General features: G+C 41.3%; 1 protein-coding gene across 1 annotated transcript in view; it reads right to left on the bottom strand.

Moving 5' to 3' along the window:
• Nucleotides 1-907: 907 nt before the first annotated feature.
• Nucleotides 908-27,357, bottom strand: part of LOC102682573 (neuroblast differentiation-associated protein AHNAK-like) — a 37,634-nt gene continuing 11,184 nt past the window's right edge. The window contains exons 3-8 of the mRNA XM_069192958.1: nt 25,694-25,743; nt 24,863-24,970; nt 23,969-24,085; nt 22,753-22,909; nt 22,280-22,449; nt 908-21,566 (exon numbers count right to left, since the gene is read on the bottom strand). Of these exons, the coding sequence (XP_069049059.1) occupies nt 1,692-21,566; nt 22,280-22,449; nt 22,753-22,909; nt 23,969-24,085; nt 24,863-24,970; nt 25,694-25,743 (20,477 nt within the window). The 3' untranslated portion in view covers nt 908-1,691. The remainder of the gene's footprint in view (nt 21,567-22,279; nt 22,450-22,752; nt 22,910-23,968; nt 24,086-24,862; nt 24,971-25,693; nt 25,744-27,357) is intronic.

The following is a 27,357-nucleotide window of genomic DNA, read 5'->3' as shown; positions in this document are numbered from 1 at the left end:
GTGAATAAGTATGACTAATAAAAGGATACACAAGATGTATAACATCTTACAGAAATGGTTCAGGTGGGTAGCTGCGTCAGGTTAGCCAGTTTACGTTCCATAGTCCAGATAAAACTGGACTACACGAACAGATTAATACCAGCATCTCCCGAGTGATTGGGTATAAATAACCAATTATCACTTGGGCCGGAAGGGTCTAAAATACTGGGACTACCTGGGTTCCCCTATCCTTGCAGGGTTGTTGCTGAGAGATGCGTGGCTCATTGAGCTGAGACTTGTGCAAGGAGCAGTGTGGCCTGTCGCATGCAAGATGATAGTTCAAGTAAGTATCTGCATCAGCATGCGTAGGCTGCAAAGGAACAAGTAAAGGTATATTCCATGCTGAAAAGAAACACAACATTTTGTCTGTGGAGCCTTCTTTGGGCATGAAAGATGATGACTGGTTCAGTGATGACTGGGTGTGCTGAAGAGAGCTTACATGGACCACATGCCCCCCTTGCTGGTGAAGGGGTGTTGATTGAGATGGTTAACAAATTAACGATACAATAAATGCATATTGCCTGACTCCGGTGATTATGCAAATAAAGAATGCAATGTTAAAATGTTGTTTGATAGCTTTAAATGTTTTCAGCAACAAAGCCCACACTCTGACCATTAAAAATAAAAAAAATGTATCTTTTTAACAGGAGAATGCACAATGCCCAATATCATATAATTTTATTTCAAGCTGGTTGATATTGTGGGTGGCACGGATTCATTTCTGTTTAAAAAGCATGTTTGAAGTTACTATTTCTAAGTTTGTTGAAATGTAACATTTCTAAATGTTCTCTGTCAAAAAGTATGTTCATAACCTTTTACTGAGCCATCCAGCTAAAGGAAAATAAGACTTTGAAACAAAAAAAGTATATACATTGTTTTTCTTTTTTTCAAAATTTATTGAATGATCTTGTTCAAATACATTGATTGCATCAGCCAAAGCTACAGTAGATACAAAGTATTGGTGCCACCAGTAAAGAAATTGCAATGGGCTAAGTAAAATATAGTAGCAAATACAATATATTTACACCACATATTTTCACACTTTACAATTTTCTATCCTTCTTTTTACTTCTATTTCCCCAAGTGGAACAAACCTCATATAGCTTTTCTGAATTCAGCTCAACGTTATGCTTAATTGTTTTGTTGTTATTCTAAATCCTCTAAGTATGAGCCATACACCAAGTGGAATCTACTAGAAAATGATTAATAGTTACTTCTTCTATAATATTTCATATTGCATAATGTGCATATCACCATTAAAAAGTGAGTCTTTAAAGCTAAAATACAGGAAAAGAAAAACTGTTAGCTTAATATGTCTTTCCAGTTCTTTTTTAGGAAGACAAATACCTGTCAGTATGTTTAACTTTTGAAGTTCATATCTGCTGAATTCTGTTCTGTGTATTTATGATGACTGTGTTCCTTCGGCAGTAGACCTGGAATAATGGTATGACGTTTTGCAAATCAGGTGTACTGTTAGATATGATGTTTGCTAAACACATTAATACATACTGTAGTAAATGAATCTTTGTGAGCAAATAAAACATGAGTATATAAGCATCTGTTTATATACGCTAGAAATGTCCTTACATAAATACACAAGTTTCCAGTAAACAGGTACAAGACAATGCAAAAGGAAGTGTAAATGTCCAACATTATTTACTTTCAGCGGAAGCATTCTTGTTTAATTCACCTTCCTCTGACGTGTGACTGCTTACAGAAGTTGTGGGCTTTTCTGCGCCTTCAAAAAACTTCATCTTTTCTGAGTGCATTGTGTCTCTTAGCTTTTTGATTGCAGACGCTGTCCCTTCAGTTATCAGTTCAGTGGACCCCTCAGCAGTTTGATGTTGCTCAGTTCTCTGGGTTATAACAACTGTCTCCTTCTCGTTACCAGATTTTTCCTTTACTATATGCTTCTCCACAGACATGTGTGTTTTAGGGGGTTCTGTAATACTTTTGGCTGATTGATTGGTTGTCCAAGGTGCCGAACCTGCTTTTACAGTCACTTTTTGTATGGGCAGAGTCTGCACTGTGCTTGTTTCAGTGGTACTTATTTCTTGTTTTCTTGAAGTGATATCTTCTGCAGTTTTAGACAATGGGTTAAGCCATGCGGGCACTTTTGATGTGTCTTGTAATGATGAAATGACAGTGGCAGAGGGAGGAGAAGTGGCAGTGTCCATTTTCTCTGGTAAATGTGGTTCCAAAAGGATCAATTCAGTTCTTGCTGTGGAAGTAATAATATGGCTTGGGGATTTCAACACACTGCCAGCAGTCATAACAGTAGGCTCTGAATATTTCACCCTGCATTTTGTAGGAGAGGCACCGGAGGGGGCTATTTGTTCATTAGTCATTTCAGAGCTAACATCAGCATAAGCATCAGATGATTTCAAAGAAGAAGTCAAACTTGTATCTCCCTCAGTATCACCTGTATCCCCACAGGGCTGGATGACCTGGTCGTCAGGATCTTTGGCAGTTTTTGAGGGTGACGAAATCCCAAGTTTTGGAAACTTAAACCAACTACCTTTATCAGTCTTTGCTGAAGTTTCTATTCCTATGGTTTCTGCTTTTTCTGGAGTTACAAGTGGCTTTTCTGTTGCTCCGCTGATAAGGGAAGTGTTTTCTGTCTTACTGTCTTCGTGTGAGGAATCACCAAAACCCAGCTTGGGAAACCTAAACCTAGATTTCCCAAACCTCTCCTTTTTATGTGGAATGTCTGTTTCCTTGGTTTCAGAGGTGGCTTCAATGCATTCTTTAGCACCAAGGTCACCAGTTTGTAGGTTTGGGAGAATGACATCAGCAGAAATCTGTTCTTTTTGATCGACTGTAAGAACACTACTGCCCTCATTGTCGCCCTTATTCACCCTCGAGTGAAAAATATCTGCTTGAGGAGATACCAATTGATCTTCAGCGTCCAATGAAGGGACATGGAATTCTAGATCGAATCCCTTAAGTAAATCTCCAAATGTAGGCAGATGAATTCTAGATGTTTTTGGTGTTGATGGAGATTTAAGATCTACTTCAGGCCCTTTAACATCAAGATCTGGCTTTGAAATGGAAACATCAGCTTGTGCTTTTGGTTGTTGAATGTCTATCTCTGGGCCTTTGACTCTGGGAAGAGATATATCCATGTCTGACATTTTGACTTTGGGCATTTGAAATTTGCTGTCTGGCTTCTCAACGTCTACACGTGGTGCTTCAATGTCCACACCTACTTTTCCTGATGGAGCATCTATGTCAGGTATCGAAATGTCGGTACTGACTTCTGGTGCTTCTGCTTTAACTTTTGGAGTTGAAAATCCAAATTTTGGCATTTTAAAAGACGGCATTTTAAATTTCCCATGAGAGCCCTCAATGTCAATGTCTTTATCTTTTACTTCTGCTTCAATCTTTGGACCTTTGATATCCACCTCTGGCCCTTTGATTTCTACTGCTCCTTCGGGAAGAGAAATATCTCCTTTTGGGAGGTTGACATCAATCTCAGCCTCTGGGACTTTCATATCTGCCTTTGAAATTCCAAACTTGGGCAATGATTTTTTTGGCTTCTTTAGTTTCACGTCAAGACCCTTTCCATCGATTTCTGGAATTTCTATTTTGCCTTCCACTGAGGGTGCCTCAATGTCTACTTCAGGAACCTTTGCTTGTATTTTAGCCTCTGGAAGCCTAATATCAACATCTGGCTTGGGTGCGTTAATATCCAGTCCTGTTCCTTTAACCTTTGGAAGTGAAATTCCAAACTTTGGCAGTTTGAATTTGCTTCCTTCACCTTCTATTTCAGGTACTTTCCCTTTCAGGTCCACATCTAGATCTGGACCTTCAATGTCCATACTGGGGCCCTTGAGATCAACAGCAGGTTTTTCTCCTGACACTGTTAGCTGGGGTTTGGGAATCTTGACGTCAGCTGTAGTGCTGATTTCAGGGCTTTTAACATCCAGGTCTGCTTTTGGAAGAGAAATGTCCACTGTGGGTAAGGTTATGTCTCCTTGTATTTTAGGGGCTTTGATGTCCGGTGTGGAAATCCCAAAAGATGGCCATTTCATGTGAGGAAGCTGGAATTTTCCTCTCCCACCTTTGGCTTCAATTTCAGGAACATCAACCTTCCCTTCCAAAGCTGGAGCTTTAAATTCTACTTCAGGCCCCTTGACGTCAAGATCTGGCTTTGACACAGAAACACCAGCCTGTGCTTTTGGTAGTTGAATGTCTATCTCTGGGCCTTTGACTCTGGGGAGAGATATATCCATGTCTGGCATTTTGACTTTGGGCATTTGAAATTTGCTGTCTGGCTTCTCAACGTCTACACGTGGTGCTTCAATGTCCACACCTACTTTTCCTGATGGAACATCTATGTCAGGTATCGAGATGTCGGCACTGACTTCTGGTGCGTCTGCTTTAACTTTTGGAGATGAAAATCCAAATTTGGGCATTTTAAAGGACGGCATTTTAAATTTCCCATGAGAGCCTTCAATATCAATGTCCTGGTCTTTCACTTCTGCTTCAATCTTTGGACCTTTGATATCCACCTTTGTCCCTTTGATTTCTACTGCTCCTTCGGACAGAGTAATGTCTCCCTTTGGGAGACTAACATCAGTCTCAGCCTCTGGGGCTTTCATATCTGCCTTTGAAATTCCAAACTTGGGCAGAGATATTTTCGGCTTTGTTAATTTCACATCAAGACCCTTTCCATCGATTTCTGGCATTTCTATTTTGCCTTCCACTGAGGGTGCCACCACGTCTACTTCAGGAACCTTTGCTTGTATTTTAGCCTCTGGAAGCGTAATATCAACATCTGGCTTGGGTGCGTTAATATCCAGTCCTGTTCCTTTGACCTTTGGAAGGGAAATCCCAAACTTTGGCAGTTTGAATTTGCTTCCTTCACCTTCTATTTCAAGTCCTTTCCCTTTCAGGTCCACATCTAGATCTGGACCTTCAATGTCCACACTGGGGCCCTTGAGATAAACAGCAGGTTTTTCTCCTGACACTGTTAGCTGGGGTTTGGGAATCTTGACATCAGCTGTAGTGCTGATTTCAGGGCTTTTAACATCCAGGTCTGCTTTTGGAAGAGAAATGTCCACTGTGGGTAAGGTTATGTCTCCTTGTATTTTAGGGGCTTTGATGTCCGGTTTGGAAATCCCAAAAGATGGTAATTTCATGTGAGGAAGCTGGAATTTTCCTCTCCCACCTTTGGCTTCAATTTCAGGAACATCAACCTTCCCTTCCAAAGCTGGAGCTTTAAATTCTACTTCAGGCCCCTTGACGTCAAGATCTGGCTTTGACACAGAAACACCAGCCTGTGCTTCTGGTAGTTGAATGTCTATCTCTGGGCCTTTGACTCTGGGGAGAGATATATCCATGTCTGGCATTTTGACTTTGGGCATTTGAAATTTGCTGTCTGGCTTCTCAACGTCTACACGTGGTGCTTCAATGTCCACACCTACTTTTCCTGATGGAACATCTATGTCAGGCATCGAGATGTCGGTAGTGACTTCTGGTGCTTCTGCTTTAACTTTTGGAGATGAAAATCCAAATTTGGGCATTTTAAAGGACGGCATTTTAAATTTCCCATGAGAGCCTTCAATGTCAATGTCCTTGTCTTTCACTTCTGCCTCAATCTTTGGACCTTTGATATCCACCTTTGGCCCTTTGATTTCTATTGCTCCTTCAGGCAGAGTAATGTCTCCCTTTGGGAGACTGACATCAATCTCAGCCTCTGGGGCTTTCATATCTGCCTTTGAAATTCCAAACTTGGGCAGAGATATTTTCGGCTTTGTTAATTTCACATCAAGACCCTTTCCATCGATTTCTGGCACTTCTATTTTGCCTTCCACTGAGGGTGCCTCCAGGTCTACTTCAGGAACATTTGCTTGTATTTTAGCCTCTGGAAGCGTAATATCAACATCTGGCTTGGGTGCACCAATATCCAGTCCAGTTCCTTTGACCTTTGGAAGGGAAATCCCAAACTTTGGTAGTTTGAATTTGCTTCCTTCACCTTCTATTTCAAGTCCTTTCCCTTTCAGGTCCACATCTAGATCTGGACCTTCAATGTCCATACTGGGGCCCTTGAGATCAACAGCAGGTTTTTCTCCTGACACTGTTAGCTGGGTTTTGGGAATCTTCACGTCAGCTGTAGTGCTGATTTCAGGGCTTTTAACATCCAGGTCTGCTTTTGGAAGAGAAATGTCCACTGTGGGTAAAGTTATGTCTCCTTGTATTTTAGGGGCTTTGATGTCCGGTGTGGAAATCCCAAAAGATGGTAATTTCATGTGAGGAAGCTGGAATTTTCCTCTCCCACCTTTGGCTTCAATTTCTGGAATATCAACCTTCCCTTCCAAAGCTGGAGCTTTTAATTCTACTTCAGGCCCCTTGACGTCAAGATCTGGCTTTGACACAGAAACACCAGTCTGTGCTTTAGGTAGTTGAATGTCTATCTCTGGGCCTTTGACTCTGGGGAGAGATATATCCATGTCTGGCATTTTGACTTTGGGCATTTGAAATTTGCTGTCTGGTTTCTCAACGTCTACACGTGGTGCTTCAATGTCCACACCTACTTTTCCTGATGGAACATCTATGTCAGGCATCGAGATGTCGGTAGTGACTTCTGGTGCTTCTGCTTTAACTTTTGGAGATGAAAATCCAAATTTGGGCATTTTAAAGGACGGCATTTTAAATTTCCCATGAGAGCCTTCAATGTCAATATCCTTATCTTTCACTTCTGCCTTAATCTTTGGACCTTTGATCTCCACCTTTGTCCCTTTGATTTCTACTGCTCCTTCGGGCAGAGTAATGTCTCCCTTTGGGAGACTGACATCAGTCTCAGCCTCTGGGGCTTTCATATCTGCCTTTGAAATTCCAAACTTGGGCAAAGATATTTTCGGCTTTGTTAATTTCACATCAAGACCCTTTCCATCGATTTCTGGCATTTCTATTTTGCCTTCCACTGAGGGTGCCACCACGTCTACTTCAGGAACCTCTGCTTGTATTTTAGCCTCTGGAAGCGTAATATCAACATCTGGCTTGGGTGCGTTAATATCCAGTCCTGTTCCTTTGACCTTTGGAAGGGAAATCCCAAACTTTGGTAGTTTGAATTTGCTTCCTTCACCTTCTATTTCAAGTCCTTTCCCTTTCAGGTCCACATCTAGATCTGGACCTTCAATGTCCATACTGGGGCCCTTGAGATCAACAGCAGGTTTTTCTCCTGACACTGTTAGCTGGGTTTTGGGAATCTTCACGTCAGCTGTAGTGCTGATTTCAGGGCTTTTAACATCCAGGTCTGCTTTTGGAAGAGAAATGTCCACTGTGGGTAAGGTTATGTCTCCTTGTATTTTAGGGGCTTTGATGTCCGGTGTGGAAATCCCAAAAGATGGTAATTTCATGTGAGGAAGCTGGAATTTTCCTCTCCCACCTTTGGCTTCAATTTCTGGAATATCAACCTTCCCTTCCAAAGCTGGAGCTTTAAATTCTACTTCAGGCCCCTTGACGTCAAGATCTGGCTTTGACACAGAAACACCAGTCTGTGCTTTAGGTAGTTGAATGTCTATCTCTGGGCCTTTGACTCTGGGGAGAGATATATCCATGTCTGGCATTTTGACTTTGGGCATTTGAAATTTGCTGTCTGGTTTCTCAACGTCTACACGTGGTGCTTCAATGTCCACACCTACTTTTCCTGATGGAACATCTATGTCAGGCATCGAGATGTCGGTAGTGACTTCTGGTGCTTCTGCTTTAACTTTTGGAGATGAAAATCCAAATTTGGGCATTTTAAAGGACGGCATTTTAAATTTCCCATGAGAGCCTTCAATATCAATCTCCTTATCTTTCACTTCTGCCTTAATCTTTGGACCTTTGATATCCACCTTTGGCCCTTTGATTTCTATTGCTCCTTCAGGCAGAGTAATGTCTCCCTTTGGGAGACTGACATCAATCTCAGCCTCTGGGGCTTTCATATCTGCCTTTGAGATTCCAAACTTGGGCAGATATATTTTTGGCTTTGTTAATTTCACATCAAGACCCTTTCCATCGATTTCTGGCATTTCTATTTTGCCTTCCACTGAGGGTGCCTCCACATCTACTTCAGGAACCTTTGCTTGTATTTTAGCCTCTGGAAGTGTAATATCAACATCTGGCTTGGGTACACTAATATCCAATCCTGTACCTTTGACCTTTGGAAGGGAAATCCCGAACTTTGGCATTTTGAATTTGCTTCCTTCACCTTCTGTTTCAGATCCTTTCCCTTTCAGGTCCACATCTAGATCTGGACCTTCAATGTCCACACTGGGGCCCTTGAGATCAACAGCAGGTTTTTCTCCTGACACTGTTAGCTGGGGTTTGGGAATCTTGACGTCAGCTGTAGTGCTGATTTCAGGGCTTTTAACATCCAGGTCTGCTTTTGGAAGAGAAATGTCCACTGTGGGTAAGGTTATGTCTCCTTGTATTTTAGGGGCTTTGATGTCCGGTTTGGAAATCCCAAAAGATGGTAATTTCATGTGAGGAAGCTGGAATTTTCCTCTCCCACCTTTGGCTTCAATTTCAGGAACATCAACCTTCCCTTCCAAAGCTGGAGCTTTAAATTCTACTTCAGGCCCCTTGACGTCAAGATCTGGCTTTGACACAGAAACACCAGCCTGTGCTTTTGGTAGTTGAATGTCTATCTCTGGGCCTTTGACTCTGGGGAGAGATATATCCATGTCTGGCATTTTGACTTTGGGCATTTGAAATTTGCTGTCTGGCTTCTCAACGTCTACACGTGGTGCTTCAATGTTCACACCTACTTTTCCTGATGGAACATCTATGTCAGGCATCGAGATGTCGGTAGTGACTTCTGGTGCTTCTGCTTTAACTTTTGGAGATGAAAATCCAAATTTGGGCATTTTAAAGGACGGCATTTTAAATTTCCCATGAGAGCCTTCAATGTCAATGTCCTGGTCTTTCACTTCTGCCTCAATCTTTGGACCTTTGATATCCACCTTTGGCCCTTTGATTTCTACTGCTCCTTCAGGCAGAGTAATGTCTCCCTTTGGGAGACTGACATCAATCTCAGCCTCTGGGGCTTTCATATCTGCCTTTGAAATTCCAAACTTGGGCAGAGATATTTTCGACTTTGTTAATTTCACATCAAGACCCTTTCCATCGATTTCTGGCACTTCTATTTTGCCTTCCACTGAGGGTGCCTCCACGTCTACTTCAGGAACCTTTGCTTGTATTTTAGCCTCTGGAAGCGTAATATCAACATCTGGCTTGGGTGCACCAATATCCAGTTCAGTTCCTTTGACCTTTGGAAGGGAAATCCCAAACTTTGGTAGTTTGAATTTGCTTCCTTCACCTTCTATTTCAAGTCCTTTCCCTTTCAGGTCCACATCTAGATCTGGACCTTCAATGTCCACACTGGGGCCCTTGAGATCAACAGCAGGTTTTTCTCCTGACACTGTTAGCTGGGGTTTGGGAATCTTGACGTCAGCTGTAGTGCTAATTTCAGGGCTTTTAACATCCAGGTCTGCTTTTGGAAGAGAAATGTCCACTGTGGGTAAGGTTATGTCTCCTTGTATTTTAGGGGCTTTGATGTCCGGTGTGGAAATCCCAAAAGATGGCAATTTCATGTGAGGAAGCTGAAATTTTCCTCTCCCACCTTTGGCTTCAATTTCTGGAACATCAACCTTCCCTTCCAAAGCTGGAGCTTTAAATTCTACTTCAGGCCCCTTGACGTCAAGATCTGGCTTTGACATAGAAACACCAGCCTGTGCTTTTGGTAGTTGAATGTCTATCTCTGGGCCTTTGACTCTGGGGAGAGATATATCCATGTCTGGCATTTTGACTTTGGGCATTTGAAATTTGCTGTCTGGCTTCTCAACGTCTACACGTGGTGCTTCAATGTCCACACCTACTTTTCCTGATGGAACATCTATGTCAGGCATCGAGATGTCGGTAGTGACTTCTGGTGCTTCTGCTTTAACTTTTGGAGATGAAAATCCAAATTTGGGCATTTTAAAGGACGGCATTTTAAATTTCCCATGAGAGCCTTCAATGTCAATGTCCTGGTCTTTCACTTCTGCCTCAATCTTTGGACCTTTGATATCCACCTTTGGCCCTTTGATTTCTACTGCTCCTTCAGGCAGAGTAATGTCTCCTTTTGGGAGACTGACATCAATCTCAGCCTCTGGGGCTTTCATATCTGCCTTTGAAATTCCAAACTTGGGCAGAGATATTTTCGGCTTTGTTAATTTCACATCAAGACCCTTTCCATCGATTTCTGGCACTTCTATTTTGCCTTCCACTGAGGGTGCCTCCAGGTCTACTTCAGGAACCTTTGCTTGTATTTTAGCCTCTGGAAGCGTAATATCAACATCTGGCTTGGGTGCACCAATATCCAGTCCTGTTCCTTTGACCTTTGGAAGGGAAATCCCAAACTTTGGTAGTTTGAATTTGCTTCTTTCACCTTCTATTTCAAGTCCTTTCCCTTTCAGGTCCACATCTAGATCTGGACCTTCAATGTCCATACTGGGGCCCTTGAGATCAACAGCAGGTTTTTCTCCTGACACTGTTAGCTGGGGTTTGGGAATCTTGACGTCAGCTGTAGTGCTGATTTCAGGGCTTTTAACATCCAGGTCTGCTTTTGGAAGAGAAATGTCCACTGTGGGTAAGGTTATGTCTCCTTGTATTTTAGGGGCTTTGATGTCCGGTGTGGAAATCCCAAAAGATGGCAATTTCATGTGAGGAAACTGAAATTTTCCTCTCCCACCTTTGGCTTCAATTTCTGGAACATCAACCTTCCCTTCCAAAGCTGGAGCTTTAAATTCTACTTCAGGCCCCTTGACGTCAAGATCTGGCTTTGACATAGAAACACCAGCCTGTGCTTTTGGTAGTTGAATGTCTATCTCTGGGCCTTTGACTCTGGGGAGAGATATATCCATGTCTGGCATTTTGACTTTGGGCATTTGAAATTTGCTGTCTGGCTTCTCAACGTCTACACGTGGTGCTTCAATGTCCACACCTACTTTTCCTGATGGAACATCTATGTCAGGCATCGAGATGTCGGTAGTGACTTCTGGTTTTTCTGCTTTAACTTTTGGAGATGAAAATCCAAATTTGGGCATTTTAAAGGACGGCATTTTAAATTTCCCATGAGAGCCTTCAATGTCAATGTCCTGGTCTTTCACTTCTGCCTCAATCTTTGGACCTTTGATATCCACCTTTGGCCCTTTGATTTCTACTGCTCCTTCGGGCAGAGTAATGTCTCCTTTTGGTAGACTGACATCAATCTCAGCCTCTGGGGCTTTCATATCTGCCTTTGAGATTCCAAACTTGGGCAGAGATATTTTTGGCTTTGTTAATTTCACATCAAGACCCTTTCCATCGATTTCTGGCACTTCTATTTTGCCTTCCACTGAGGGTGCCTCCAGATCTACTTCAGGAACATTTGCTTGTATTTTAGCCTCTGGAAGCGTAATATCAACATCTGGCTTGGGTACACTAATATCCAATCCTGTACCTTTGACCTTTGGAAGGGAAATCCCGAACTTTGGCATTTTGAATTTGCTTCCTTCACCTTCTGTTTCAGATCCTTTCCCTTTCAGGTCCACATCTAGATCTGGACCTTCAATGTCCACACTGGGGCCCTTGAGATGAGCAGCAGGTTTTTCTCCTGACACTGTTAGCTGGGGTTTGGGAATCTTGACGTCAGCTGTAGTGCTGATTTCAGGGCTTTTAACATCCAGGTCTGCTTTTGGAAGAGAAATGTCCACTGTGGGTAAGGTTATGTCTCCTTGTATTTTAGGGGCTTTGATGTCCGGTGTGGAAATCCCAAAAGATGGTAATTTCATGTGAGGAAGCTGGAATTTTCCTCTCCCACCTTTGGCTTCAATTTCTGGAACATCAACCTTCCCTTCCAAAGCTGGAGCTTTAAATTCTACTTCAGGCCCCTTGACGTCAAGATCTGGCTTTGACACAGAAACACCAGCCTGTGCTTTTGGTAGTTGAATGTCTATCTCTGGGCCTTTGACTCTGGGGAGAGATATATCCATGTCTGGCATTTTGACTTTGGGCATTTGAAATTTGCTGTCTGGCTTCTCAACGTCTACACGTGGTGCTTCAATGTCCACACCTACTTTTCCTGATGGAACATCTATGTCAGGCATCGAGATGTCGGTAGTGACTTCTGGTGCTTCTGCTTTAACTTTTGGAGATGAAAATCCAAATTTGGGCATTTTAAAGGACGGCATTTTAAATTTCCCATGAGAGCCTTCAATGTCAATGTCCTGGTCTTTCACTTCTGCCTCAATCTTTGGACCTTTGATATCCACCTTTGGCCCTTTGATTTCTACTGCTCCTTCAGGCAGAGTAATGTCTCCTTTTGGGAGACTGACATCAATCTCAGCCTCTGGGGCTTTCATATCTGCCTTTGAAATTCCAAACTTGGGCAGAGATATTTTCGGCTTTGTTAATTTCACATCAAGACCCTTTCCATCGATTTCTGGCACTTCTATTTTGCCTTCCACTGAGGGTGCCTCCAGGTCTACTTCAGGAACCTTTGCTTGTATTTTAGCCTCTGGAAGCGTAATATCAACATCTGGCTTGGGTGCACCAATATCCAGTCCTGTTCCTTTGACCTTTGGAAGGGAAATCCCAAACTTTGGTAGTTTGAATTTGCTTCTTTCACCTTCTATTTCAAGTCCTTTCCCTTTCAGGTCCACATCTAGATCTGGACCTTCAATGTCCATACTGGGGCCCTTGAGATCAACAGCAGGTTTTTCTCCTGACACTGTTAGCTGGGGTTTGGGAATCTTGACGTCAGCTGTAGTGCTGATTTCAGGGCTTTTAACATCCAGGTCTGCTTTTGGAAGAGAAATGTCCACTGTGGGTAAGGTTATGTCTCCTTGTATTTTAGGGGCTTTGATGTCCGGTGTGGAAATCCCAAAAGATGGCAATTTCATGTGAGGAAACTGAAATTTTCCTCTCCCACCTTTGGCTTCAATTTCTGGAACATCAACCTTCCCTTCCAAAGCTGGAGCTTTAAATTCTACTTCAGGCCCCTTGACGTCAAGATCTGGCTTTGACATAGAAACACCAGCCTGTGCTTTTGGTAGTTGAATGTCTATCTCTGGGCCTTTGACTCTGGGGAGAGATATATCCATGTCTGGCATTTTGACTTTGGGCATTTGAAATTTGCTGTCTGGCTTCTCAACGTCTACACGTGGTGCTTCAATGTCCACACCTACTTTTCCTGATGGAACATCTATGTCAGGCATCGAGATGTCGGTAGTGACTTCTGGTTTTTCTGCTTTAACTTTTGGAGATGAAAATCCAAATTTGGGCATTTTAAAGGACGGCATTTTAAATTTCCCATGAGAGCCTTCAATGTCAATGTCCTGGTCTTTCACTTCTGCCTCAATCTTTGGACCTTTGATATCCACCTTTGGCCCTTTGATTTCTACTGCTCCTTCGGGCAGAGTAATGTCTCCTTTTGGTAGACTGACATCAATCTCAGCCTCTGGGGCTTTCATATCTGCCTTTGAGATTCCAAACTTGGGCAGAGATATTTTTGGCTTTGTTAATTTCACATCAAGACCCTTTCCATCGATTTCTGGCACTTCTATTTTGCCTTCCACTGAGGGTGCCTCCAGGTCTACTTCAGGAACATTTGCTTGTATTTTAGCCTCTGGAAGCGTAACATCAACATCTGGCTTGGGTACACTAATATCCAATCCTGTACCTTTGACCTTTGGAAGGGAAATCCCGAACTTTGGCATTTTGAATTTGCTTCCTTCACCTTCTGTTTCAGATCCTTTCCCTTTCAGGTCCACATCTAGATCTGGACCTTCAATGTCCACACTGGGGCCCTTGAGATGAGCAGCAGGTTTTTCTCCTGACACTGTTAGCTGGGGTTTGGGAATCTTGACGTCAGCTGTAGTGCTGATTTCAGGGCTTTTAACATCCAGGTCTGCTTTTGGAAGAGAAATGTCCACTGTGGGTAAGGTTATGTCTCCTTGTATTTTAGGGGCTTTGATGTCCGGTGTGGAAATCCCAAAAGATGGTAATTTCATGTGAGGAAGCTGAAATTTTCCTCTCCCACCTTTGGCTTCAATTTCAGGAACATCAACCTTCCCTTCCAAAGCTGGAGCTTTAAATTCTACTTCAGGCCCCTTGACGTCAAGATCTGGCTTTGACACAGAAACACCAGCCTGTGCTTTTGGTAGTTGAATGTCTATCTCTGGGCCTTTGACTCTGGGGAGAGATATATCCATGTCTGGCATTTTGACTTTGGGCATTTGAAATTTGCTGTCTGGCTTCTCAACGTCTACACGTGGTGCTTCAATGTCCACACCTACTTTTCCTGATGGAACATCTATGTCAGGCATCGAGATGTCGGTAGTGACTTCTGGTGCTTCTGCTTTAACTTTTGGAGATGAAAATCCAAATTTGGGCATTTTAAAGGACGGCATTTTAAATTTCCCATGAGAGCCTTCAATGTCAATGTCCTGGTCTTTCACTTCTGCCTCAATCTTTGGACCTTTGATATCCACCTTTGGCCCTTTGATTTCTACTGCTCCTTCAGGCAGAGTAATGTCTCCTTTTGGGAGACTGACATCAATCTCAGCCTCTGGGGCTTTCATATCTGCCTTTGAAATTCCAAACTTGGGCAGAGATATTTTCGGCTTTGTTAATTTCACATCAAGACCCTTTCCATCGATTTCTGGCACTTCTATTTTGCCTTCCACTGAGGGTGCCTCCAGGTCTACTTCAGGAACATTTGCTTGTATTTTAGCCTCTGGAAGCGTAATATCAACATCTGGCTTGGGTACACTAATATCCAATCCTGTACCTTTGACCTTTGGAAGGGAAATCCCGAACTTTGGCATTTTGAATTTGCTTCCTTCACCTTCTGTTTCAGATCCTTTCCCTTTCAGGTCCACATCTAGATCTGGACCTTCAATGTCCACACTGGGGCCCTTGAGATCAGCAGCAGGTTTTTCTCCTGACACTGTTAGCTGGGGTTTGGGAATCTTGACGTCAGCTGTAGTGCTGATTTCAGGGCTTTTAACATCCAGGTCTGCTTTTGGAAGAGAAATGTCCACTGTGGGTAAGGTTATGTCTCCTTGTATTTTAGGGGCTTTGATGTCCGGTGTGGAAATCCCAAAAGATGGTAATTTCATGTGAGGAAGCTGGAATTTTCCTCTCCCACCTTTGGCTTCAATTTCTGGAACATCAACCTTCCCTTCCAAAGCTGGAGCTTTAAATTCTACTTCAGGCCCCTTGATGTCAAGATCTGGCTTTGACACAGAAACACCAGCCTGTGCTTTTGGTAGTTGAATGTCTATCTCTGGGCCTTTGACTCTGGGGAGAGATATATCCATGTCTGGCATTTTGACTTTGGGCATTTGAAATTTGCTGTCTGGCTTCTCAACGTCTACACGTGGTGCTTCAATGTCCACACCTACTTTTCCTGATGGAACATCTATGTCAGGCATCGAGATGTCGGTAGTGACTTCTGGTGCTTCTGCTTTAACTTTTGGAGATGAAAATCCAAATTTGGGCATTTTAAAGGACGGCATTTTAAATTTCCCATGAGAGCCTTCAATGTCAATGTCCTGGTCTTTCACTTCTGCCTCAATCTTTGGACCTTTGATATCCACCTTTGGCCCTTTGATTTCTACTGCTCCTTCAGGCAGAGTAGTGTCTCCCTTTGGGAGACTGACATCAATCTCAGCCTCTGGGGCTTTCATATCTGCCTTTGAAATTCCAAACTTGGGCAGAGATATTTTCGGCTTTGTTAATTTCACATCAAGACCCTTTCCATCGATTTCTGGCACTTCTATTTTGCCTTCCACTGAGGGTGCCTCCAGGTCTACTTCAGGAACATTTGCTTGTATTTTAGCCTCTGGAAGCGTAATATCAACATCTGGCTTGGGTACACTAATATCCAATCCTGTACCTTTGACCTTTGGAAGGGAAATCCCGAACTTTGGCATTTTGAATTTGCTTCCTTCACCTTCTGTTTCAGATCCTTTCCCTTTCAGGTCCACATCTAGATCTGGACCTTCAATGTCCACACTGGGGCCCTTGAGATCAACAGCAGGTTTTTCTCCTGACACTGTTAGCTGGGGTTTGGGAATCTTGACGTCAGCTGTAGTGCTGATTTCAGGGCTTTTAACATCCAGGTCTGCTTTTGGAAGAGAAATGTCCACTGTGGGTAAGGTTATGTCTCCTTGTATTTTAGGGGCTTTGATGTCCGGTGTGGAAATCCCAAGAGATGGTAATTTCATGTGAGGAAGCTGGAATTTTCCTCTCCCACCTTTGGCTTCAATTTCTGGAACATCAACCTTCCCTTCCAAAGCTGGAGCTTTAAATTCTACTTCAGGCCCCTTGACGTCAAGATCTGGCTTTGACACAGAAACACCAGCCTGTGCTTTTGGTAGTTGAATGTCTATCTCTGGGCCTTTGACTCTGGGGAGAGATATATCCATGTCTGGCATTTTGACTTTGGGCATTTGAAATTTGCTGTCTGGCTTCTCAACGTCTACACGTGGTGCTTCAATGTCCACACCTACTTTTCCTGATGGAACATCTATGTCAGGCATCGAGATGTCGGTAGTGACTTCTGGTGCTTCTGCTTTAACTTTTGGAGATGAAAATCCAAATTTGGGCATTTTAAAGGACGGCATTTTAAATTTCCCATGAGAGCCTTCAATGTCAATGTCCTGGTCTTTCACTTCTGCCTCAATCTTTGGACCTTTGATATCCACCTTTGGCCCTTTGATTTCTACTGCTCCTTCAGGCAGAGTAATGTCTCCCTTTGGGAGACTGACATCAATCTCAGCCTCTGGGGCTTTCATATCTGCCTTTGAAATTCCAAACTTGGGCAGAGATATTTTCGGCTTTGTTAATTTCACATCAAGACCCTTTCCATCGATTTCTGGCACTTCTATTTTGCCTTCCACTGAGGGTGCCTCCAGGTCTACTTCAGGAACATTTGCTTGTATTTTAGCCTCTGGAAGCGTAATATCAACATCTGGCTTGGGTACACTAATATCCAATTCTGTACCTTTGAACTTTGAAAGGGAAATCCCGAAATTTGGCATTTTGAATTTGCTTCCTTCACCTTCTGTTTCAGATCCTTTCCCTTTCAGGTCCACATCTAGATCTGGACCTTCAATGTCCACACTGGGGCCCTTGAGATCAGCAGCAGGTTTTTCTCCTGACACTGTTAGCTGGGGTTTGGGAATTTTGACGTCAGCTGTAGTGCTGATTTCAGGGCTTTTAACATCCAGGTCTGCTTTTGGAAGAGAAATGTCCACTGTGGGTAAGGTTATGTCTCCTTGTATTTTAGGGGCTTTGATGTCCGGTGTGGAAATCCCAAAAGATGGCAATTTCATGTGAGGAAGCTGGAATTTTCCTCTCCCACCTTTGGTTTCAATTTCAGGAACATCAACCTTCCCTTCCAAAGCTGGAGCTTTAAGTTCTACTTCAGGCCCCTTGACGTCAAGATCTGGCTTTGACACAGAATCACCAGCCTGTGCTTTTGGTAGTTGAATGTCTATCTCTGGGCCTTTGACTCTGGGGAGAGATATATCCATGTCTGGCATTTTGACTTTGGGCATTTGAAATTTCCTGTCTGGCTTCTCAACATCTACACGTGGTGCTTCAATGTCCACACCTACTTTTCCTGTTGGAACATCTACGTCAGGTATTGAGATGTCAGCACTGACTTCTGGTGCTTCTGCTTGAGCTTTTGGAGTTGAAAATCCAAATGTGGGCATTTTAAAGGACGGCATTTTAAATTTCCCATGAGAGCCTTCAATGTCAATGTCCTGGTCTTTCACTTCTGCTACAATCCGTGGACCTTTGATCTCTACCTCTGGCCTTTTAATTTCTACTGCTCTTTTGGGAAGAGAAACGTCTCCCTTTGGAAGGTTGGCATCAATCTCAGCCTCTGGGGCTTTCATATCTGCCTTTGAAATTCCAGACTTGGGCAAAGATATTTTCGGCTTTGTTAATTTTATATCAAGACCCTTTCCATCGATTTCTGGCACTTCTATTTTGCCTTCCACTGAGGGTGGCTCCACGTCTACTTCAGGAACCTTTGCTTGTATTTTAGCCTCTGGAAGTGTAATATCAACTTCTGGCTTAGGTGAACTAATATCCAGTCCTGTTCCTTTGACCTTTGGAAGGGAAATCCCAAACTTTGGCAGTTTGAATTTGCTTCCTTCACCTTCTGTTTCAGTTCCTTTCCCTTCAATGTCCATACTGGGGCCCATGAGATCAACAGCAGGTTTTTCTCCTGACACTGTTAGCTGGGGTTTGGGAATCTTGACGTCAGCTGTAGTTCTGATTTCAGGGCTTTTAACATCCAGGTCTGCTTTTGGAAGAGGAATGTCCACTGTGGGTAAGGTTGTGTCTCCTTTTATTTTAGGGACTTTGATGTCCGGTGTGGAAATCCCAAAAGATGGTAATTTCATGTGAGGAAGCTGGAATTTTCCTCTCCCACCTTTGGCTTCAATTTCAGGAACATCAACCTTCCCTTCCAAAGCTGGAGCTTTAAATTCTACTTCAGGCCCCTTGACCTCAAGATCTGGCTTTGACACAGAAACACCAGCGTGTGCTTTGGGTAGTTGAATGTCTATCTCTGTGCCTTTGACTTTGGGAAGAGATATATCCAAGTCTGGCATTTTGGACAGTTGAGATTGGCTGTCTGGCTTCTCAATGTCTGCATTTGGTGCTTTTATGTCATCTATGGGTGCGTCAATGTCCACACCTACTTTTCCTGATGGAGCATCTATGTCGGGTATTGCGATGTCAGTACTGATTTCTGGTGCTTCTGCTTGAACTTTTGTAGTTGAAAATCCAAATTTGGGCATTTTAAAGGAAGGCATTTTAAATTTACCATGAGATCCTTCAATGTCAACGTCCTTGTCTTGCCCTTCTGCTTCCAACTGGGGTTTAGGCATCTTGATGTTAGCTGTAGTGCTGATTTCAGGGCTTTTAACATCCAGGTCTGCTTTTGGAAGAGAAATCTCCATTGTGGGTAAGGTTATGTCTCCTTCTATTTTTGGAGCTTCTGCTTTTGTTATGTCTGTTGTAGTTGAAAAAATAGTTTTCGGTTTTTCAATTGAAGGTATTTGAAATGTGTCTGCTGCTCTTCTAATTTCGGTATCCCTATATTTCTCTTTGTCTCTTAACATTGGTTCTTTGATTTCTGTCTTTGCACTTTTAATTGTTTTTTGTGGCACATCATCAAAAAAGAGTTCTGTCTTTGTGATTTGGTGATGCGTATCAAATCCAGAGATTTCCATTTTTGGAAGCTTGAACTTTGTAATATTCAAATTGCTTCTTGTTTGTATATCTTCACCTTCTACATGTGTATTTGAAGGATGTAATTTTATCCTTTTTATTTCATTTCCGATCTCTCCTGGCAGAGAGAGATGTTCTTCTGTAAAATGGACATCCACTTGTACTGGAGTGGCTTCTGTGCCTTTTTCTATACATGGAATCTTGAATTTTCCCTTCGGTGCTGTGCCCTGTATAGGTTGTATCTCAGTATCCTCTCTGAGCTGAATGTGAAGTGGTGTTTCTTCTTTATGCATCTCACCTTTTGAATGTGAAATTTCTGCTGTAGTAATGCTTTTTCCTTTGCTTTCTTTCACATCTGTCATTGTGATTTTTTCATGGACATCAAGATCAGAGAGGTTGATTTTAGGCAACTTGAACTCATGTAGTTTTGATTTGCTCATTGCTCCTATCACATTATCTACATCCAGTTCTGGATGAATTCTTGTAGCTTTAATTTCCATCTGTGGAGTATCAGTCTTCCTTATGGATTGTGAAAGATCTAGTTCACTTTTTGTTTCTGTAATTTTAATTCCAGTTACTGGTTGTAATATAGAGGCTTCAGCTTCAGTCGTAGTTTTATCAGATTTGTTTAGATCGTCTTCTCTCTCTGTTGTTTTCACATTGGGGAGAGAGATAACTGATTTTGGAATTTTAGGTTTATATAGTTCAGTTTTCTTTCCTTGTGTTGGCTGTTCTAATTCGGTGTCTTTTGTTTCTGTCTGTGGCTTACTCATGTGTACATCCCCTTTAAGGAAAGGAGAATCTTTGTCTGAAGCATAGACATCACCGCTGTCAAACTTTGGAGTTTGCATTTCTGTTTCTGAACTTCTTGGTTGTATCCCTTTTTTGCTCATTTCCACCTGTTGACGTCTGGTGATAATGCTGTGTGTTTCCTGCTCTGGAACATGCTTACTTTTGCCTTTAATTATCTTTTCAGCTTCTATCTTTGATGCCTTCTGTTCACCCACGGCTTCTTTTCTTGCTGGAACATCTACTGGTGCCATGCCAAGTTCAGGATCCCCTTTCTTTGACATCTTGATTTTGCTCTTTTCAGCATGAGCCAAAACAGCTGGCGGTTCCATTTTAGCTTCGTAAGGTTTTAGAACAGATTTAATTGTTGGTGAAAGAAGGCTCTTTTCTCTGCTTTCTGTTTCCATCTCTAGGGTTGGTGCCTGCATGTGTAGGGATGCAGTAGGTTGTACATTTTCAGACGTCCCTTCAGGTCCTGCTTTTTGATCATCCTCAGATTTCAGCTGCTGTGCTTTATCTGTTATTCTCTCTTTTGGCTTCTTAACTTCAACTTTAACACTGGATCTATTAGAATCTATTTTTTGAGTGCTTATATCAATGGAAAGTTGACGTCCTTTCAGCTCAGCATGTGATATTACATTAGGACTAACTGGGGCATCTCTTAATTCCAGATCTTCAGGAGTTCTAACTCCAGCTTCACTAGTGTGGAGCTCAAATTGAAACTCAGGTCCTAGACCATGTGGTGATGCTTTTAGAATTAATGTCTGAGGTGCCATTGCTTGTGGTTCAGGACTTATGTCTCCTTTCTCTTTTCCGCTTATATTCACTTTTAGTTCTGATCTAAGTTTCTTCTTCCTTCTTTTTCCTTCTGGAGTTCTTTTGTTTTTAATTTGTTCTTCACCAGGTTCAACAAGAATATCACCAGATTTTGGTCCACAAATGGAAATGTCAGCCGTTTTGAGTGTTTTGTCCAGGGCGATGAGTTCTGCTTTATATTGGCTGATTTCAACTTCAGGGCCTGTCACATTTGGAAATGAACTCTTATCATTTACCTTTGAGGTGTCTTTAATTCCATTTGCATCTAATGCACAGATTTCTGGTATTTCCTTTTCTGTAAGATATTTCTCAGTCACTTCCAAATGTTCTGACGTTTCTGCTACAGTATCGTTATCGTGTTGATCCATTGATTTGCCCTTAAGGCTCCTCATTCCTAGGCTTGGCAGCTTTATCTTTGACCTCTTTGTTTTGGTTTTCAGAGGCTCCTGAGACTTGTTTGGAGATTCTGTGTCACTTGTTGTCGGACTCATATCCAAGGTTTTTTGCTCCTCTGCTTCTGATGTGCTGTGAGATCTTTTGAAGTACATCTTTCTCTCCCTTGTAAACGATGGGAACTTAGGCCAGGAAATTCTGGCCTCTTGTCGTCTGGGAGTTTTGGTTCGTCCTCTTTCCACAGTTGTTCCTGTTTCTCCCTGAGGGTATTATAGAAAACAATCAGTGCTTATAAGAGGTATAAATTTAAATACTTTAACCTGTTGTAAATGTAAGCACTGTACATTATGTACCAATAAGTAGTCTTTTCCCTAAATTATCAATAAACGTGCCTTTAAGAACTTTAAAAAAGGTTTAAAACTCTTGTTCTCATTTTGGAATATTTGGATGCACACTGTATTGGACTACATTTCACTGAAATATTTAGACATAAAAAAAGAATCATGTGATGTTTAGTCAGCAATATCTTCTGACTGTGGAGCCGAACTTCATAATATCGTAATAGAATTAATCTCCTGCTATACTAATTTTCCTTTTTGCCAGTTCACTATTTTTTTCATGTTGAAACATTGTGTTGAATGAAGGTTGCAAATTTAACCCTTATACAATATCTGGTCAAAGAAGTGAGTGGGCATAAGGCCAGTCAACCAAAAACCCTGACAGCATCCTAAAACTTTGTGTTTTCTTGCACTTGTGAAGAATTCTTTCTAATGTTTGATGCGAGGACTCAAACAGCAGTGTTAGAGAAAAAGCTGGAGAATGTGTGTCACCATGTCACCATCAGGACAATAGCTTACATGTCCTACCAGAAGTACACATAACAATATGCACACAGACATGGAAACTGAGACGGAAATAATGATATTGACATATTTTATGTGGCCATTAGACCTTGAAAGGCTCTTGCACTTACAGGAGTGATGTTGAGCGGTTCTGCTGCAGATACTTCAATGGCAGACGTTGCAGGAGACTTGCGTTTCAGGCAGAACTGCACTTTATAAGGCTTGGCGTGCTCCAGAATCTGAAGTGCATCTTCATATCGGATATCATCAAAAAAGACTGTCGCACTGAGGATTTGATCTCCTAGGGGAAGTCAAAGAAGTAGACTGTTACACACCAGAATGATTCAGGAGGGAACTCATTGCAAAATGTTTAATTCTATTGCAGGAATAATTTTAAGACCAATGAAAATATGCTGTTGAAGTACAATCTTTCTGAACTGTTAGAAAAGCTGTTCATGGCTGTATTGTACTACACTGTACTGTTCTTCGTTATTGAACTGCTTTAAAAAATCAAATGTTTCCCTTATTGAACCACTTTTCTTAGGGATACTACAGGGCTTTAGAAGATATACTGACTGAAGTCAATAGCTTCATAAAAAATTACCTTCTCTCATGCATGGAATCGTTGATGCTGGTGACTCGTGCAGTACGTCCTTCACAAATATGCCTTCTTTTCCTCCACCACTTACAATCAGCCCTTTGGCACATGCTTCTGTCTGTGTTTTCACAATTAACTCTGATTCATCAGCTGTCTGCAATTCCTAAAAGGAAAGAAGAAAGCATCGTTGGAACCTTTCTCATGATAAGACATAAAAATGTAGCTTATAGCAGGCCACATATTTTATAACACCGGAAATTAATAGCCAGAATTAATCTGCAAAATCAGATACAGTTTGTGGTTCTGTTTACCTTGTTGCTTGAAAAGTGTATACAGGTTATTCTTATGCTTCAGTAAACTTTTCATGGGGGTGATGGCAGTATCCCCTCAGTCAGGGCGCTGAGTGAGGCATGATGGAACCACCAGTGAGTGTCAATGTGTACACTTGTGTGATTGCTAGGGGTTTTTACATTTTTTCATGTTGTTGTCGGCTTGTTCACATTTTACCTCCTGCACATGCGAACAAGTCTTTTGCTATTTCTGATAAGCCTTCAGGACAACATCACCTCTAACCTGCCTGTGGCATAGCCCCTGTCTTTACATGACTGGGATGTCAGCAATATATTCTAACTGCAAGTGGAAATGCTTCTCATTTTTACAGAATTCAAAATTGCGATGCATGTAAATGAAGCCTGCGTTTCTGCACACTGCTTTCTAATTTCACATTGATTGAAACTAGCACATATTGTACTGAACATTTTGTTTGCCCTAGAACATTTATCTCTTGGAAACATCTATACATATGATACAATACATTTTTCAGTGTCAGTTGTTTATGAAGAGTCCAGATTAAAAGGGGACATGCATTTATAAGATTTAAGAAACATTTTTTCGCTTCACTTTGCCTGTCAAACAGCCTTGCATGAACCTCATTTGACTGAAAAGCTGACGGTCTCTGGTCATTAGTGGGCTGTAATTCTCTCCAATTAAAGAAGTCATGTATACCATTTTATTTCCTGTTGCCATCATTCTCTCATTGAGTATCAAATGATAAATTTGCCATTCAGAAAAATAACATAAAAGGACGACAAATGAGAGAAGGCCCTTCAGCCCATTGTACGTGTTTGGTTGCAAGAAATTTATTGATCATGGATTATGTCCAGCCATTTCTTCCAGGTCCTTATGAAATTGGCCAAACCTGCTAATTCCTTGTCTTGCTCACCTCTGTTTGACTCATTTTTGCAGAGAAGTGCTTGTCAAAGAACGCCCCAAATCCACCTCTTTTTACTTTCTTGTAGTCAGTATGTTTCTGATATGGGTCGTATATTTCCTCTTCACCCTAGAAACATGAAAAAAGACAGTATGATGCAAACATGTTAGGTTGGAGGTTTGTTCATTAAAATGGGCACTGTGATAATAGTTGCATGATGTAAGAGCAGTTGATGGAGAGTCTAATGTTGTGAATGATGGCGTGCAGATGAATAATCAATTCAACAGTAAGATTATTGAAACATTCTTAATGAGTCTTAATGTTCCTATGTAGACATTTCCAAGAAGCAAGTATCATTACTACTATATACTGTAAACTCCATAAGATTTAAAATTACTTCTGTGTGTTCTTTTCCTTTTTACCAAGAGCCTGATTATGTCACTGCTTTAAAGTCTTTTTAACTCGGGTTGTCATTTGGCCTTTCTAACATGAAAGCCTTCACATCCAGTTTGTCCTGCTCTGAAAGATCTATTTCCTATTTATAAATCATGCAAAACCTAATTTCAAAGTCTAAACTCCTCAAGACAAACCAAGAAAGCTGATTTCTAGTGATATCTGAAGTTTCCGAGCAAGTCTCACGGCTGTAACTGGAAACAACAGGACATGTTTACTGTGGTTTCAGATAACATTTAAAAGTTAAAGACCAAACTGTCATTCTCTGTATATCCAGTGATGACAGTTCAAATCCAGCTTTTCCACAGGAAGGAAAATAATAGCATGTAAATGTGTTTTTTATATTGTAAATACAGTATATGAAAAAAATCCCTTTTTCCTTCTCCCACATTTTAACTATACCAAGCACACACACCATGGAGGTGTCAAATATTAACAACCCAGGTGGTTCACCTGCTTGTTTATGTCTGTGTATTTCTCAGTGCTGGGACACTCGTACACTGGAGAGGAGCCTTGAGGTCGAGGTCGTTCCTCTTCTAGGAATTCCAGGGTCTCGTCAACCTGGGAAACACACAGCATGATACACTGTCGTTGAAGGGCACAGCGTCTGTTTCCTGGGGTCCAGTTCAAGGTGATCTCACCACCGTCCACACAAGGCACACTTATAAATCTTGCTTACAGGGTGGCAGTGACGGCTTCAGATGAACAGGCAATATCCTTTTGTTAAAGTGAAATTACAATCTTTTACCTGCAATTTTCGCTTCATGTAAAAGTGCCTAGAGAAGCAGCTGTGGACTACCAAAATAAGCAAAATCTGGAATGATCAGCCTTCTGAAAATGCAAAAAAGCATAGTTGTTCCCATTTCTATCACATTGACTGCAAAAATATATAACCACTAGGTGGCGACCATGGGCCATAATATAGACAATTCATCAAGTCCGGAGTGAAGCAGCATATTTTAATATCATGTGACTGTGTAGCTGATATTAAAATAGTAAATCAAATTAAAAACCACTAAGTACTGTACATTTTCAACCTAAATTAGAAGTTGTTATTAATTATTATTATTGTTATTAATAATTATTTGATTATTAAATTTAATCAAAATACTGTTTTTCTATTATGCTTGAACAGTGAAATTAAGAAACGTAAAACTTCACAATGTCAGGCTAGGGTTCATTGTAATTAACTATGGAGGGCTGTAGAGGTGGGTTTAAAATCTTCTAAATAAAATGTCAAAGTTTCACTGGAATGTTCATAAAAAAATAACAAATACAACTTACAGAATCATATTCATTGTCCGGTTCTGGTCCCTTCAGCTGCCTTCCAGACCCTGTTGAAGGATGAGATATAGCTCATAAAAACCGAAGCACAGACATACTGGATTTCTGTCTTTACAGATGTCACATTGCTTTAGACTGCTGTTACTCATATGACTGCATGGCAACTGTGTATAGATTTACTGTAGCTACAGCATTAAGATTATCAGAAAGTTACTCTTGTCTATGCTATTGCACTTCCGAGATATAGGCCCAGTGTCATTTTACCTCTTTATAGCCAGTCACCAGACAAAACAAACCCTATTGGAGATACATTTATTATTGTTTTACTTAATGGCATTCATATCAAGACACCTCAAAGCACTTTACAATTAAAAAAGGAAAGCAACACTATTACTTGGATAATATGTTGTATCGTGAGCTAGATAAACATACAGTAAAAAGTTCCAATAACACTGAGGAAATTCAAGTTTAACGATATATGATTCTGACCTCACATGAAAGGACTCCCTACTACAGATTATGTGTCAGGACATACTGACACTGACTACAGATTATACTGCAGTCCTTCAGAGCAAGACAACTAGTTTTGCCAAAACACAAATGCGTAAGCACATCACTTATGTTCTCAAGAATAACCGACTCAAACTCAAACATGCATACAGTATGTCCATATGTGTTCAAAATGTCAATATGCCTATGACAACAAGAATGTGTCTCACATAATATGATAATATTCTAGTTCAGGTGGGTAGCTGCGTCAGCATGCATAGTCTGTAAAGGAACAATAGGTTTATTCCATGCTGAAAAGAGAAGAGAGAAAGCACAACGTTTCAGCTGTGAAGCCTTCTTCAGGTGTGATAATATTCTACATGGAATTGTTCTTTAACTGTAGCGTTTCAGAAGTGAAAGTTACATTCTCTTTTGGTAAAAATTAAATTATAGAAAGAAGATGAGTGACTCACAAAGTAGTGTCAGGGGACATAAAACCTGTGATATCAAAATGTGTTTTGCAAATGTGCTGAGGTTTCTTTAGCGCATTCACATTGAGACCTCTCACATGTGCTGTTTACTGCAGGCAGAAGAGTCATGGGGTGTAGGAGAAGCATAACAAGACTGCTGTGCTTTACTCCCCAGCTTGTGATTATCCTATGATTCTCCTACAGTTTATACAAGAGTAGTTCAGCCAATGCATGGCCAATATTCCGTATTGTTAAATTGCTTTATGCCTGAAAATGTTGTGTCTTTCTGAGTTTTTGATGATTTGGCCCTTGCAAATATTATTTGCTGTAGAGAAACTGTAACCCTGGAACCAACTCCCTAGCCATTTTTCAAGCAGATTCTCTGTGATTGCTCGATAAACAGCTGGCTGAGACTCTTGGATTAATAGACTACTAGTAACTGCACAAGCTGAATCGGCCAAAAGTCTTCTTTTTAGTTATAGTCCTTATCTTCTTAGTTTGATTCTAATTTTTGATGAATTATTGGTGATTATTATTTGAATTACTGACTGTTCAATAAAAACTGTAAAAGCTTTTTACAATTATGCTTTATAACTTTCCAAAAAAAAAAGAGTTAGATTGCACAATCTTTCACTCCTACTAATCACGCCTCATAGCTCAGAGCATGCTTCCAAGAAGTGAAAATATTTTGGGTTTCCAAGTTTA

The sequence above is a fragment of the Lepisosteus oculatus genome, chromosome 8 (genome assembly GCF_040954835.1).
Source record: "Lepisosteus oculatus isolate fLepOcu1 chromosome 8, fLepOcu1.hap2, whole genome shotgun sequence".
Taxonomy (NCBI): Eukaryota; Metazoa; Chordata; class Actinopteri; order Semionotiformes; family Lepisosteidae; genus Lepisosteus; species Lepisosteus oculatus.
Note: the sequence above shows the minus strand (reverse complement) of the source record. Positions and strands in the feature narration are given on the sequence as shown.